This window comes from Tinamus guttatus, unplaced genomic scaffold (genome assembly GCF_059628265.1).
Source record: "Tinamus guttatus ecotype Peru unplaced genomic scaffold, ASM5962826v1 Tinamus_guttatus_pri_ptg000459l, whole genome shotgun sequence".
Classification (NCBI taxonomy): Eukaryota; Metazoa; Chordata; class Aves; order Tinamiformes; family Tinamidae; genus Tinamus; species Tinamus guttatus.
In genome coordinates, this window is record NW_028288993.1 from 1,406,082 (window position 1) to 1,422,831 (window position 16,750).

Sequence of the window (16,750 nt, forward strand, 5' to 3'; positions counted from 1 at the left end):
GCTGGAAAAACTTCGCTACTGCCACAGGACTGACAGAAAATTCTGCCTCCATCCAACAGCTTTGATTAATCCTTTATTGCCAAGAGACAAGATTTCCAGATGATGGTCGCTGGCGGAGAGAAAATCAGCAAAGAGAAATCCCATTTCTCACTTCAGCGGGCTAATTTTCTCAGCTCTGCGCAGCACCGCCTGGTTTCAAAGTGACAACCCTAGCACTAGGAGCCTCACAACTGCTAGCCTTTTTGCAGTGATGCTGAAGTCTTCTTAAGGATTCTGTTAAAAATTACTATCAGAAAAAAAAACAGGAGTGAAAACACTTCAGTGAGGTGTTATACAGAAAAGCCCTGCAGAAAAGCAGTTCAGTCATTCCACATCTCTGCTGCTGAAAGAACCATTATCCAGCAAAAACTTACTGTTGACAGACGAGGTGAGAAAGCAACTGGAGAAATTAAAACAGTTATTTGTTGTAGTTCACCAGCTTGCTAACACGTGCCTGTTTTCTTGCTTGTTTTATTGCTATGTGATGGAGAACAGTGTGTGATAACTCTTCTCCCACTAGCTGCGGAAAGCTCTTAACATCTCAATTCCTTCTATCCTGGTGGACCTCTGCTTTGATTGAGAAATTAAAAATAGAGATGCTAAAACACAATGGAGAACTGTGTTTCCCCTTTTGGGAAATGAGGTCCCCTTCCTCAGTTAAAATCATGACTTCTACTAAATCATGGCTGTCTGCCCATTTTTGGCAATACTGACCCCTTTATGAGCTTTGCACTGCCTGCCTGCTCCTGCCATAGCATTTTCACTCCTAAAAATCAATGGCAATTTTTTGACAAAACAGGGCAAAGCTATAGTACAGTCACTTAAAAACATGGGGACTTCTCCTACAGTGAAGGCAAGAAGGGAAAGAATCAAAAAAAAAAAAAAAGCCTCATGACTAAACTCGAAGGCTGATCTGTTTTTGGTTAGAAGTGAAGCATTCTCTGTTACTCAAATTAATGACCGATGGTGAATGTTAGTGTGATCCACATCACAGATGAAGCTATCAAAATTCAAGTCCTAAACTGCCGTTTGGGGGATGTCTGCTTAGAGCCATGTGAATCGAAACGCCCAACAGGTTGTGCTATCCAGCCCCGAATCATTGCTAGTCATTTCTAGGCAAGTGAAAAACAAAGTGGGGGAACAGAGCAAGTTAGTTTGGAGAAGTTACCAAGAAAACGCAGACAGACAACAGACAGAGGCTGTTGTAAATGCTCACCAGATTTGACCAACACGTTCAATGTCCCTGCAAGGAGGGGAGAAAGAGCTCAGAAGGGAACTAGCAAAGGAAGCAAATAGTGGCAATGAAGGAAGCTGAATATTTTTATCCTGATCAAGCCCTTCAGAATATGTGGCTTTCGACTCCTTTTCACTCTCAGATAAGGTCATGAGTAGACGTCCCTTGGTCACCGGGCTTTATGAAAATGTAAGCTATAATTTTGTTGTTGTTTTTGTTGTATATGACACTATTCCTTACTGGTCTCTATCATAAAAAATAGTGGCTTAATAAGGAGAGCCTATTGAACCCAGGTTAGATACCTGAAAGTCAAAAAAAAAAAGACACTTAAGGGAATTTTGTCACAAAACTTGAAACTTCAACAATTTTAACTGCTCCTGGTGTTGGAGTTGTCCCTGTGCACTAGTTCTCCAGAGTCTGGCCCTAGAAAATATAAATATAGATGCTAAATGCCAATGCAGTGAAGCAAAGAGGCAGGGGGACAATGCTGAATGGGATACTCTTCATGATGGATAACCAAATAAACAAACCCACTAGAAAGAGGACAAAAGAAAGCACCATGGTAATTCTTACAAAATCCTTCAGGTATATATTGTATGTTTACAATTATATTTTCCACCTGAAGCCATAAGACACACTTAAATAAATTTGTCCAAACACACGGGACATGAAACTGGGAAAAAATAAAACCATTCAACTTCTGCTCATTGTTCTGTGGGTTTGTTTATCTTTATGAGATGACTAAATGGAGCAAAATATAAAACGGACACAAACCAAGAAAGTTCCTTTTATCAACTGCAACTTCAAAAAGCAATTGAGCATCAAAATGAGATAACTGCCATTTATCTAAATCATAACTCTTGAAATCATTTTCTGATGTCCACAATTCAGGAATAGGCTTTGTTTGAAAATGGAACTCAGAAATTGGATTCTCTGTCTTAAACCAGAATATGGTCTCATCAAAAGGCAGCTATCACTTGCCACCAGCGATATCTATTGTGGCCTCTGTGAGTGACTTATTTTGCAAAGAATAATCCAACAACTTTTATTTCATGTAGGTGTCTCTTTCAGATTGTCTTGTAAAAGCAATTTAATGAAAAGAGAAGAACTATTAGAGAAGGAAAGCAGTTTGAACCAGGAATGGAAGAAAAAATGCTATTCATGTCCTTGTTGTATTGAATGCAAAGCAGACAAACCAGTATTTTTATTATTTCTATCCACTTAAAAAGCCATGTTTGTAAACAGCAGCCTACAGCTTCACTTTGAGGCCAAAAAAGGCTGGATATGTTTAGGCTGGAGTGGAGCAGACACCAAATATGGCTTTGGAAACATATACACTGAATGCACTGAAATGTAACAGGAAAACCTGTTCCTTTTTCCCAAAGTTCTTGGTTCCTTTATTTGCTTCAGGAGCACAGATGGTCCTTCTGCTCTGAAATTCTTAGTTTGAAGTCCATCCTTGACAAAGAAACACATGTCAAAAGAAAACCCCTTCCTAGTGTAGGAGCAGAAGTGGCAAGTCAAGCCCTGACCTCGCCTTCCTGTTAGCTGATATCCCTCCTATCCTCTCTCAATACACGAGTTACCTGCAGTGGTGCTTCCTGCTGGCAAGCCAGAACATGCTGTCACAGCCGTAGCAATGTGCAGCGAGGTGGTCTGGAAGCCATCGTGTCACCTGGGAGAAATAAAACACAAAGACATGTTTACCACGGAGAGATCACTGCATCAGAAACAAGAGCATCTCATTTGAGCTCACAAAGTCAAAGCAAAGCAGCACGAGAAAAACATTTGCTCTGTTTCAAGAGCACAAGCAGTGTTGCAATGGTGAAAGAGCAAAAAGAGAAAAACCTTCCCCTTGAAAACAGCTGCACTAATTTTCCCTTGGACAAACAGGAAAAAAAAAAAAAGGCATAAAGCCAAATTTCCTAGTTTCTTTCCGTCTTTCAAAAACATCCAGGCCAAGAATATTTCCAAAGCGTGTGTCAGTGAAAGGCTCCTTTAGCTCTTCCTCCCTGCCACAGCTTTCTGAAGACAGTTCACAGACAGTGGACAGCAGAGGGCTCATAGGCACAGGTACCGATACTCAACGTAGGAGAGACAGGTGAGTGCAAGGGGGACAGTTCATAGGAACTGGCATATGACCAGAGGAAGTAATTTGACTTATGAATATCTCATCCTACGGAAGGAAAGGACGATGGATTTACAGGGATTTAGTCTGTACCTCTGTGTCCTGTTTATCCACCTGCTCCCAGCTGGCTTCAGAGAAAATCTCTGTGCTGCAGCGAGACAAGCAGTTCTGATCCATATTGCTTTCCGAGTCGGGTATAGAAGTCTGTTGGCAAACAAACACAGCTGAACAGAACTATCCCATATTCCTACTTCCATGCAAATAACAACTGGTGGTGAAGGGGAATGAAAAGGGTATCTCCTGCTAGGAAAGAGCACGCTAGATTCATCTGGGAAGATCTTATGTAACCTCTATACAGTGCACGTGGTGGCAAAGGTTGAAAGGAGCTACAAATGCCCCAAACTGAAGCAGTTTGTACAGTGGCAAACTGCAAGAAAACAGGTATTTTCTTGACCTTCTGATGACTGTGTGATGGAAGGTGAAATGGATTTAAAATCTAGGTGTTACCACTAAGTTCTAGCAACATATTGAGTGATGTGGGAACCTAAAGCTCCTATTTGTGGCTCTAGTTTCAGAGTCTTGTTTCCTTTCCGTGGTCATTTCACTTTCAGAATTAATACTAGTAACATATACCAGTCCAAAAATCTCACATGGAAAACTAAGAATTTGAACCATTTCCAGAGAAAGCTTTGGAGGAATAATGCATCCTCAAAATACAATTCTCCCTGGCTGGGCTATATTAACTGACCTACATAAAACTCTGCCAGGCCTTAAATACATGGAAGGATCGAGATGTCTTGCTACGTCTGCTAGTGCCTGAGGAATTGGCACCCTGGGAATTGTGGAAGAAAACCCTGTTACTCCCAAGTGGAGGCAGAAATAGGAGATAAAGGTTAGATTCTTTAAAACAGTGGAATTTTCTAAAGGACAAAGTGATTTCGCTCCCAGCCCTACACAATTTGTGAAGGCCCTTAAAAATGAAAGCATAATAAATTAAGCCAAAGCTCCGCATTTCCCCAAGGAATCCAAGCTCCTGCAGTGAGAGCAGTTGCACTGAATTTCAATGACACTGGTCTGACATGGATGCCTGGACCAAGCACTTAACATTAGCATCGTTACATCTAACTTTAATAGCCAAGAAGCCCCTGAACCTCTCTCTTGACAAATGTACCTGGGACTATTCAGCACCTCTGCCACTTCCAAAGAAATCAGGAGAAACAGAAACAAATCTGGAAACATCTTTTTTTTTTTTTTTTTCAAATTTGCAGGCATATGGAGCATACTATAATATGCTTAGCAAAAATATCCTTTTCCTACATGCACAAGGCCAAGCTCAGGACCTAGAGAAAAATCCTTCATTTGCTGCTCCAACACAAAGGCAGATGAAAACTCTGTTTGAAAAATTCTCCTAAATCTCCTCACTTTTCCCTTCACATTCATCTCCCTCTCCTGTGCCTACCAGTTGCCTCTTCTTTTCTCTTCCTTAAAAATATTGAGCTTTTGGAAAAACAAGTTTGCAGCAACCCATGTAACTGCTTTGTGGTCAAAGGCCACTCTTCTGCTTGTTTTCTTAATCAGTGTTGTATTCAAGCAACAGCATAAGGCCAGTGACCACATGTCTTTGGAAATTTTATTCTTAATTTTTAGTCAAAAGAAGAACCACTGCTCTGCGCTCCATCTTTCCTTCCCTGAGCGTGCAAAGCATCGAAAGACGGGTCCCATCCTCCTGTCCCACTAAATGACATATGCAGATCTTCAGAAAAATACCTTAGCCCTTGCACAAGTACCAGGATTTTTGAACACCCTTATTAGCCTTATTCAACAAGACATCCAAGTATGTGCTAGTTTACTGCCAAGCATATAGCTCAGCAAATATAATCCCTATCAGTGGTCACACTGAAATACAGTGAAAATATTAGTCATCATTAATGATCTCTTGCCATGTGTTCAATCAGCTGCTTGCCATTTTCAGAGTAACCTTGAGAGCTTGATAAAGCCTCATCAGCTTTATCAAGCTTTATCAAGCTCTCCCAAAATCACTGCCTTAGTGAACTAAGAGCTGACATTATGGTGAGAGACAGAACTGGACCAACTGGCCCCCTGTTCTCAGCAGTGGTCCAATTACCCTGTCACTTACCACTTCATCTCCATAATCACCATTGAGACGCAAGGAGCTGTTCAGGAACTGGCTCTCCAGGCGACTTTTCAATTCTTGCAGTTGTTTCTTCAAGGTCTCCACTTCCTGCTGATGCCCAGTTTCAATCTGGCGCAGGCGCTGCTGGATTACATCGATGTAGACAGGCATCCCATCATCATCCAGGTGACTTCTGGCCGGTTGGTCTGGGCTGCTGGCTGTCTGCTGCTTCCCAAGATGACTAGACACCCATTTTTGGTGCAAGTTCCTCAAGTGAAACTGAGCAGAACTGCAGCTAGCTGTAGAGACCTGCCGACTCAGAGAAGCTTTGATCCTACCGTCCTCTCCATTCACACAATGTCCGTTTGTCGCAGAATATTTCTGGGGAACTCTAAACCCCACAGGCTTCTCTGCCACCTTGTTCTCAGGCTCCAGCTCTCCATTACAAACAATCTCCTCTTTACATTCAGCTAAAGGCAAGGCACAAGGGGAAGGCATCGGGATGTGTGTGTTGCTGCTACCAGAAGTCCTATTTACTTTTGTTCCCAGTTTTTGAAGTTCTAGCATGCTTTCCCCCTCCAGCCTATTTTCAACAGTTCGAGAAAGTTCATCAGCACTGTTGTCCATCACATGAGGTCTATGGCAAAGACCTTTAGGAATCAGCTCTTGCTTTGTTTCATTCTCTGTTAAGGTTTCGGTCGAACTTTCAATGTTGGAAGTGATTGCCTCATGTGGGATTGTGAGAGGTATTGGAAGGCTGTCCTGTGGTGCATTGTACAGACCCTCTGATTCTCCTTGAAGCTTGCTAACATCTTCCTCCATGTTCTTTTGAGCATCTCTATTTACAAAACTCTCCAAAGGAACAGTTGGAAGTCCTCTCACCTGAGGTAACTTCTGGATAATGCTACTGAGATCAGTATGCTCATCCTGTTGTCCTTTAAGCTCAGAAGCACCTTGTGAAACTGGATGTGGATTTGCCACTGGATTGTTCATCACAATACCTTTATCCACCTCAGTCTTTTCACAGATGTCACTGACATACCCCTGCAGATTTTCAGTTCTGTTCTCCTTACCCAGGGCAATCTCATCCTCTTTACCTGCTGTCTCTAGACTACCCCTTGCGTGCTCCTCCAGAGCAACATCATCCTTAGTGGCCTCTTGCAAAATGTTCTCCATCTGTCCCTCTGCTACGCCAGCTGCAACAGAAAGTTCTGCTCCAACTGGAGCCCTGCCTTGTTTGCTCAGGCTGTCCCCATCAAACGGATCATCCCCTGGGTTACCAAGGCTGCTCAGCTCCAGAGACCTCCGGTGCTCTTGCCACTTTTCATTTAGGCTGGGATCGCTACTGCGTCGATTGGTTGTAGGCATGCTGCTATCACAGGCTGTTGTCAGATTGTCAAATGATCTTGTCTTTGGTAACCTATGATGGTAAAAATAATCAAAAGTCAAAGTTAGCACATTTCTTTTTCAATGTTTAGTTACCAAGATTTAGAAACTCATTAACTGTTAGGGCAGTAATAATCTGCTAACTAGTGGAATTTCGTAAAGTATTATCTAAGAGCACACTTTGACCTTATATAGTGCAAAGTTGCTTCAGTACTTTCTTTCTTTGCCATCAGGAAAATATGTTCAAGCAGACTTTCAACACTCCCAGAATAATCCCCTCACTACAAAGCACAAACACTTAGACTCTGGTCTCATCTCCCATTTAGAATGTGCTCACATTCATCTTACAAAAAAAGTGAAGAAATAGGTAAACAATAAAGGAGAAATCATGGAGAGAAAAAATTCAAGGTAACTTAAGTGAATGCCTACAGCCTGCAAGGATATAAGGAATCCCACAAGGCTACAATACATTCAGAGCATAATTCTGTTTGCTAATCTTCTTTTGTTTTAATGCATTTGTTACACTAGGACCTCAGCTTTCCATCTAGACTATAACAAGAAAAGAAGACTTTCAGGTAAGACAGTTGAACAGTCCCGCAAATAAGCCTATGAAGAACAGCCCCCTCCCACAATGAGTATTCTCTTTTTTATATCCCACAATATTCTCTGTTGATCTTACTTTACAGGACTGGATTTCTGGGCTCTAGGCTCACCTGCCCAGAGGCTGATCTTCAGGGCTGGAGCCTGGAACAGGGTATGGGGCACAGGTGTCATCGGCAGGTGTGGAGGGGGAAGAGCACGGCAGGTAAACGGCACTCCAGAGCATGAGGTTTCGCACATGGCACACTGGATACAGCACCTGGGAGAGAACAACACAAAGGATGTTAAGAAATGTTCACTGCTCACTCTCCAAATGTAAAAAGATGTTCAAATATGGCTATGGATTTCTCTGCTTATTCTTCAGCTATGAAGCTGTGAGGCCTTGCTAGATCTCTAAATAATCCATGGTAGTTTAAATCAGTTACACTTGGCTATATAATTATCTTTTCTTTCAGCAAAGGAGGCCGAGGCATAACAATGCTGGCTTTCAACTCCTCGTGAATGACCTACTGCAACATGTCCTGTGTGAATCTACACCTTAAAAACACTCCTGAGCAATTTAAACTGCTGAAGAATTCAGTGGCCCATTGATACTGCGGAGATTTCCTTGTACATTGAATTATATCGTGCCATGAGAGAGCTGAACTAATAACCTCTTTCCACCAGCTGCAATTCATCAAAGCTAACGCAGCCTTTATCGGAAGCACTCATACGTGAAAAATTAGGCACTTTGCTGAACAGGCAAGATGGTCCCAAAAGGGATTCCTTGAGTATTGAATAAGCTTTTTGCTTCCCTTTTAAAACACCTTGGGTCACTCTATCGATTCCACTGTTTTCCTAGACAACTTCCTAGTGGAAAAGCAGAGGACAGGAGAGAAACAGCCAGATGAGCAGCGGGAGGAAATTTGGGATATCTTGGTCTGATGGATGTTGCTCTTAAATTACTGTGTTTTTATAATAGATGTGGCTAGATCACAAAGGCACCTTATGAACACTAAAGCAAAATCACAAAGAAATCAATGCAAGAAAGGAAATTACCCAAACTCCTACATACAGACAAATTATCCAAATTGGCTTCGTGCAATACGGTATAGGATTTGCTGATAACAGGGGCCAAGTCACTGAGACTGCATCTATTTTGCAGGATACAGCACGTAAGGGCAGCCCCAAGGACAGGAGAGCTATCTGTCTCCAAGCCTGCTTTGAAGAGCAGTCTGTAGGCTCCTCCTGGGCAAACTTGCTGATGTTCTCAGAGAAGACAGACAAGGATAGAGGGCCAATGTGAAGAGAAAGATGATCTCATTATCTTTATGAAAAATGTAAATATAAACTCCTGCAGAGCCAGGTTTTAATTTTATTCTAAGGGACAATTAAAACCCTCATTTATCATATGCAAAAGCATAGCGTAATCCTTACATTTAAGTCTATATTGTCTGGTAATTTTAAAAACAAAAAGTGTTTAAAGAATTTATTAAAGTCTTTGCTGTCCTAAACACAGTGATATTCAATAAATGACTGTTCACATAGCATGCCTGCCACTGCGTCATGCCATGCCCATCATATTCCATCTCCATCTGAACACCTTACGTGCCCTTTATCAAATATACACACAAAAAATAATTGTGAGCCCCTTCCCAGAAGCTTAATTGAGCTATTTCTGTGAAGCCAAGATGAAAAGGTGGAAGAGAAATACAGATATGCTAAATAACCTGAGTTATATTTTCTGTTTAGATCTGATACTAATGCAAACTGTCTGTAGGTAAATGTTTGTAGGCAATCTTACGACCTTCCTCTGAAATATTCCTCAGTTCTCTAGAAAGGTCTAATTGACAAATGCACACACACAAAATAGTTTTTTTTTGGTTACAAAAACATGAGCAAAATATTTGGGCACACAAAATATGTTTCCAGGATAGAGATATTCCTGAGGTTGCATTTGATATTCTATAAGAGTCAACAGCATATAATGTTATGTGAATATTTCAGTCTCAAAGCTTTGCACTGGGGAGTGTATACCATAAATTAAGCTTGAATGAGTAAAACATAAGACTCAATAGACTGTTCACTAGTAAATATTGATGAGGAGAGAGGAGGCATTTTCAGAAAAAAATGCACTCTCTCTGCATTGTATTCATGAGAACAGCAAAGCAGTATGATTTCTCACTGCTATAACTGTGTATTTTCTTAATGTACGTGCTTCTGAGAACATTATACCCAGGAGCCTCTAAAGGGACTCTCACGATGTGGTGTGGAATAAAGATTACATACAGATTCAGATTGAGAGGAGTAGAGCAGGTTCTTGAAGGCTTTATTTGCTGCCCGCAGCAAAGACCAGACAGAACAGGTCCGTTCCTGCGTGTGTTTCTCTCCTCTCTCTTTCGCATTGTTGCACAGGAATGTACCAAAGAGGCAGGAGTAGGTGTGCTGCACCAATTTGACCTGCACAGAGCAACACAAACACAGTTATACAGCAGAAGATAGCAGCTTATGTAACAACTAAGAATCCACGCTTAAGCAGCAATGAATCTTCACAAGGCCATACAGCCCCTTCTAAAGAGCGATACACAAACATACTTAGCATTTTTATGTCTTCCTTGAAACTTAATTGTGAAAGAATTCAAGCAAAATGGAAACATTTAAAATCATAACAAAAAAAAAATGGAAAGAAAACATAATGGCAGAATATTTGTTCTGCAATCAAGTACAAAATTCTGGCTGTTTCAAACTCCTAAAGCTGGAGGATAAGGCAAAGAAGAGAATCGTGATACCTCTTGTTATAAAATATTAACTTGACAACAGAAAGGCAAAAAATGGTGGGGAAAAGCATTACTTTCTGCATGTTGGTATAAATGCATGCAGCACACACATCCAGTCTTGGTCATTATCCACTCCATGTGCTGGTCCCAGTCTAACAAAATAGCTTAATGTGAACTTAACTGTAAACATATAAATAGTCTAAATGACTTCAATGAGGTTATTCAGATGTTTAGAAAAAGACAAGTGCTTCAATACTTGTAACAAATTAGGGGCCAGAACACCAAAGGCAAGTCCACGCATAATTCTTGTAGATTAGCAGACTACTTTGAAGCCAGTTTATGTGTGTCATTTAACTGAGCTAAACTAGAACTGTATATGTATTTGATCACATGGCGGAGCCAGAAAGTGGCAACTCAAGTCAATTATAATTGCTTAAATATGCTTTAAATCTTAACGGATGTGATATAAATGGAAGATATAAGAGGAAGAAAGATAAACCCTGAATGGAAAGGTAAGGGGGGGTGGTGGTGTTTTTAGAGGAGTCTTCTCAACTCAAACGTAAGATCAAAGCAAGGGGACGTTAACACTGGCAGCAACTATGATTTTTTCATGCCCTCTAGATGTATTATATCGGAGTTATTTTGGCACTTGTTATGTGAAACTATTAAATTCACACAATTTCTTTCTTTCTTTCAAGTTTAAAGGGAGTCCTTAAGGATCCTGCTTCTGTTTCAAGAGTCAACAGACCTCTGGTTCCATGAAGGCTACAAGTACTTTTGTCTGTCATATTTGAACAGTTTTCCCATTTCCCTCATCAGGCTTCAGCCTATCACAGGTAAATGGGAAAATCTGAAAGCCCTCAGGGCTCCTAAGAATGTTAGTGCTGCGTACTGGTTCAGAAGTATTCTATAAAACAGCAATCTCTCAAGCCACAACTCACAAGGAATGCTTCGTTAAACTCGAAAGAGCAAGGAAACTGCCTCTGGAGCTGATGGACGCAGTCCAGCCACTGTAAAAACACCGGGCAGCGCTCATTTAGGTCATCCGAATTCTCACCATGGCCACAGCGATCTGCAAACTTGTGGCCAAAATCCAGCCACTCCGTCTCCACTAGCACCTGGAAACCCTGCAGAAATGAAAGCACAGATGAAAGTTGCTGTTTTTTTTGCTTCAACTACAGTTTTCTCAAAGAGCCCAAGACTCATGGGAATCACCTTATTATGATGCCCTCACTCAATCTGATTTCACTTTGGCATTAGCCACATTACTTATCTGCACTTCTCTACCCAATACCTCTGTGTTCTGAAATGGAGCAGAGTGAAATTAGGACAGACCAGAATTCCTACGATTACAGGAAAGGGAATAAAGCAAATTATTTAATCCTCACTGACAGACAAAAAAGATCCTGATATGAGACCTATCTTGGCAAGAGAGGAGTGAGTAGGAACATCAGCGTGCTCAAAACTCTCTGGATTACAGTAACTGAGATTAGGACAGGAGATTAGGGATTGAGATTAGTGCAGGTCTTTCAATCAAACAGTAAACAGTTCACCCATGACAGGACATCCACATTCAGACAGAGTGCTTGTCTGTGCATACACCAAAGATAGCACATTCACAAGTTTCATGAAGGTTGAATTGTGTGGTTTGTCCTGCAATCTAAAAGGCAACATTTCAAAATAACGTCTAGGTTAGCAGCTGAAGGGAAACTTAAGTCTTACATGACCTAAAACAGTAGGAAGGCCTTGCTTCAGAGGGGGGAAAAAATTCATAGAGGATGCTTATTAAGCCAATGGCTGTAATTTAGAGCAAAAATAATAGTTGATGGCTGAAAAAAAAAGTGCAAAGCTGAAAACTCATCTTCCTAAATGTTTGTAATCCTTGTACAGAAAACTACAACGGCTTTGAGGAGCAGTTTACAAAGCACAGCGTTCAGACACGCTTCTGTTCTGGACAATAAATGCATCTTGCCAGTAGGTGGAATCTAGCCATCACATATCCCACTATGCTGGAAAGGGATGCAACAAAAATCAGACTGAAAATAAAACAAGAGAAATATAACTAAACGACAAAGAACACTGCAAAAGTGTAAGTAGGAAAATTATGCAACTGAGAAATGCAGAAGAGAGAATTGCTTTGTATCAACGAGAGGCTGAGACACTGCAATGCTGCTAAAAACACTCTGCATTGCATCGTCCCAAGCCAAACATGGGGAAGCACAAAGAGCAGGCAATTACAGCAAAGGGGGAAAATATAATCTCTCACATTATGGAATATTTAACCCACATGTACCTGTACCTGCAGACTATATTTGGTGAACTCCTTCCCTGCTTTTTCTAGTGGAAAAAGCTGAAAGCATTTATTCACAAACTTCCTGGCAAAATCACCCCATCTCAATGACTACTTCATGCCCCAAAGGATGGTTTACAAACCTCTGTGGTCCTGTAATACGGATCTAGCAGCAATTTGGCCAGTGCCACTATCTGCGGGGTACGGTCCCAGCCGTCTGAACAGTGCACCAAGACGGGTCGCTGGTCTCTGTCCACAGCGTGAACGACAAGCAGCGCAGATTTCAGCAGCACGGATAAGTGCTGCAGCCACTTGGTACTTTCCAGAGCTGATAACCAACTAGAGAAAACAAAGGAGGTGTTATTTTTTTTGTCTTCTAAAAGGCTTTACAACTTTGATCTTTGAATTTATCCTGCCAAAGAATAATCTAAACTGTGAATGTCATTCCTAAATGTATTCTTCATTTATTTCTTGTTCCCAAATTCACCAGGAACAAAGCCATGCAGTCTACCTGAAGAATGGCCAGTGTGGGATATGCCTGCTGCTAAGACTTGCAAGCAGGTCAGATAAAACTTCCACATGTGTTTCTGGGTCACCATTACTTTCAGCAGCTTCTTCTGCTGTTTCACTTCTTCTCAGATGAGGATTCAAATGATCCAGTAGTATCACTGCCTGATCTTGGGACTCTGCTATATGCCCAGGACAACCCCATTATGCAACGAAACAGTGGGACCTGAGGTACATTTCCTATGTCCCATCTCTCAACTATTCCTGGAGCTATTTCCCACCTTGGCTTTCCAAGGTATGCAGTAGGTATCTTAAGGATCTCAGCTATATGAAGAATTTCATATTCAATTTAGGAAAGCTGGTCATTCTGGAACTCCTTAAAAAGCATGAAAGATCCTTAGTGACAAATTCAAAACAAAGCAGTAGAGGAAACAGGACTGTCTTCATGAAGATCCAACCTCAGAAGCTCCTTGGATACAGAAGCTAATTTTTGCCATTGGAAGGCTGTCTCCTGAAGGGACACTGTAAATATGTGAAGTTCATGGATTAACACTAGGATTTTTTGAAGTGGAGCCAGATTGTTAAAACTGAAGATCAGAAAAACAGGTATGACTAAGTGCTGGCACTTACATCCCCACCTGAAAGCAATAACATTCTCAAAACGTGTCAAAATTCAGGGCTGAATTATAATCTCATTATTTGCTCATTTTCTAAATTCACTTCTGGGATAATGAGCCAACAACTTTCTTTTGCTCAAACTCTGTGGGAAGGAGAAATACAGCTGGCATTATTACCCAGAAAAGGTTGTAAGGGAACAAACATTGGACTTCAGTTTATAAACAGCATCAAGAAACACAGAAAAATGTAAAGAAAGGCAAACCCACTGAATATCCACTTACTTTCCTGGATCTGGCATTTGTGTGCAGAGCAAACGCAGGGACTGAAAACTCTTCCGGATAGAGTGAATGTTTGCCATCCCCATGAACACTACTTCACAGTTTGGATAATACTCTGTAGGGAAATGTCAAGAAAAAGGAACGAAACTAAAAACTGCACTCGTTTAATTTCTGAAAGAAGCTTTTTCATAAAAACAAACCACTGTTGCTGTGGGCAGAGGGAATAAGATGTTTACCAATATTCTGTGGAGGAGAAACTAGCACTTGGACATCAGCAGGGATTCCAGACACTACAACACTGCACAGCAAAACAGGAAAGAACTAGCAAAGTGTTTGTAAGTGTTTGCACATTTATTTTCAATAGTTTACTTCGCATTACAAAGAACAGACCACAAACCTACGGGAACAGTGATACTGCTATGCTAGAGAGTATAGAATGTTTTCAAAAAGACTGAAAAACATAAAAAAGTGGAGAAACATAAACAATATTCAACTGATAATTTGTGCACATTTTTAAATTTGATAAACCAAATTATATTTTCATGTTCCTTTTCCTAATCACTCAGAAAGGCTGAAAGATTATACGAATTTATCCTGAATTACTCTGTGAGAAGGGAGGAGCAACACAGCAGTAAGAAATACAGAGAATGTGGACTGAAATACTGTGTTTTTCTTCAGTTTGCTATGTTAAACACGCAAGCAACTCAGCTCTACTCAGGAGGCAGTTTCAGGGTGGAAAGGGTCCACTGGTCAAAAGGAGCATCCATCAAGATGCAGAATTAGTTAAGTAATTAGATGACCATTTCTAGGTTTATCTTGCCTCCGTGATGATGTTTCTATCTGCAAAAAAAATGATGACATGATAGCTAAAATGACCTTTTCTGTGACAGAAATGTCAGGATGTGGAATATGGCATATTGATTGCTTGCAAAAGAAAAGTTGAGACTCACTTAAAATAGCATAATTTATATGATTTGAATTCTTAATTGTCATCCAACCCAATAAATTCTGTCCCAAATCAGAACATCCTTTTGGTGAGGGACTGTGTAACTGCAGTCAAAAGTGACTGACAGTAATGCAGCATTCAAGCACTTTTTTGTCTTTTGAAAACTTGGCAATACCTGTAGAAAGTGTATCAGCAAAAAGGAAGCACTTAATGCAAATCAAATTTATTGAAGGTGACACTTAAGCTCTTTGGAAATTTCTTTACAAAGAATTCAAGAATCGATATATAGCAGGAAAATTAAACATCTTGGGCAATCTGCTCTTCTGTTCTGAAATTTTAGTGTGATGATGAGTTATTTTATAGTTTTGAGATATTGAATAAAAAATTCATCTCTCTCCTTATGGTGGCTATATATCAATGTGTAGCTATTACAGCAAAGAACAAAATAGGGAAATATGCTTGAAATAGCTTTTTGTTATCTTAATTTTCCTTTCTGGTATTTTTCTCTACACTCTCCAGCAGGGAATTTTAACAGGATGTATTCCTATCCAACAGTGACCAGAGTATAATATCTTGTTTAGAATGTAAAGAATTTATAAATGCCAAAGAATACAGAAAGTGATGATTGTGAATGTCTCACAAATGCATGATGAATCAGGGTTTCCATTGCTTGGGTTATGCTACACATGCTGAAAAATGTTGCCTTTTCAAAAAAATTGCTGAAAGGTTGTGTTCTTCACAACCATTCTGGAATATTATTAGCCTCTACAGTTAGTAGATTTTTGTTTCAGTTTTTTAGATGACAGACTGCACAATTTAGATGACAGACCGGACAATTTTGTCTCATTGCAATTTATATACTGAACTTACTGAGGAAAAACTCATCAACATATTCCACACAGTTCAACATATATTGAACACTGTTACCAGATGATTTTATGTTCTGAAAAATAAGAGACTTAATTAACAACTATGTCTGTCCTTTGGAAGAGATTATGTGATAACAACCCAAAACTTTCAGTCAGATGAATGGTACTTGCACCCATGCAGTCTTTTAAACACACAGCACTGAAGTATATCACTGTGATTACTGTTGAGCAAATCCTTTTGATCAAGTTCATATAATACTAAGAGCACCACTGCTCACCTGGGCACTCACAGCCTCCACCTTTGGCTCTGTTAGCCACAGCTGCTGCATAGGACCGTGCATCCAAGATCAAAAGCTTCTGAGGCTGAATTGCCAAACTCTCTGCTCCTGAAGCATTAGAGATTGAGGAATCTGTGGAAAAGAGGCAGTCACAGAATAACTAAAGGGGTATTCTGACATCATTTACAACAGCAGTTCACTCAAGCTCAACAATCTATACGTGTTAGGCATAGGAAAATCAGGGAATGCCTGAATAAATACAACGGATTTAATGTGTTGCAGTACATACAGGAGACTAAGCTCTTACAGAAAGCTCTAGTTGTTCAGAAATGGAAAGGTGACAAACTTACCAAATTCCACATCAGAGAGATCCCCTCCATTGGAGAAATCTCTGGAACAATTTCCATTCATTATCTTATTAGTGTTGGACCTTGAATCCGAGGCACAGGCTTTGGCCACAGACTGGACAAGGTGTTCATCGTCCGCATTCCTCCAGCCCCACCAGCTGACCTCCGGCTGGCCACAGCGGGAAATAACCGCACCGTTACTCTGGTGCCTGGAAAAAAGAAAGGAATAAAAAGAGCAGTGATGCCTCTGTGGCAGAATGGGGATGAAAAACCCAGAGGGCATTAGAAACTAATTGTTCCCTCCAGCATTTTAATTCCTGCCAGGGATCTCTGCACGTTT

General features: G+C 40.6%; 1 protein-coding gene across 1 annotated transcript in view; it reads right to left on the reverse strand.

Annotated features, from left to right (window-relative positions):
* Positions 1-1,208: 1,208 nt before the first annotated feature.
* Positions 1,209-16,750, reverse strand: part of MTMR3 (myotubularin related protein 3) — a 35,172-nt gene continuing 19,630 nt past the window's right edge. The window contains exons 8-18 of the mRNA XM_088532299.1: positions 16,414-16,619; positions 16,064-16,195; positions 13,974-14,085; positions 12,711-12,906; positions 11,219-11,404; positions 9,790-9,960; positions 7,635-7,780; positions 5,539-6,955; positions 3,495-3,605; positions 2,860-2,948; positions 1,209-1,282 (exon numbers count right to left, since the gene is read on the reverse strand). Of these exons, the coding sequence (XP_088388425.1) occupies positions 1,252-1,282; positions 2,860-2,948; positions 3,495-3,605; positions 5,539-6,955; positions 7,635-7,780; positions 9,790-9,960; positions 11,219-11,404; positions 12,711-12,906; positions 13,974-14,085; positions 16,064-16,195; positions 16,414-16,619 (2,797 nt within the window). The 3' untranslated portion in view covers positions 1,209-1,251. The remainder of the gene's footprint in view (positions 1,283-2,859; positions 2,949-3,494; positions 3,606-5,538; positions 6,956-7,634; positions 7,781-9,789; positions 9,961-11,218; positions 11,405-12,710; positions 12,907-13,973; positions 14,086-16,063; positions 16,196-16,413; positions 16,620-16,750) is intronic.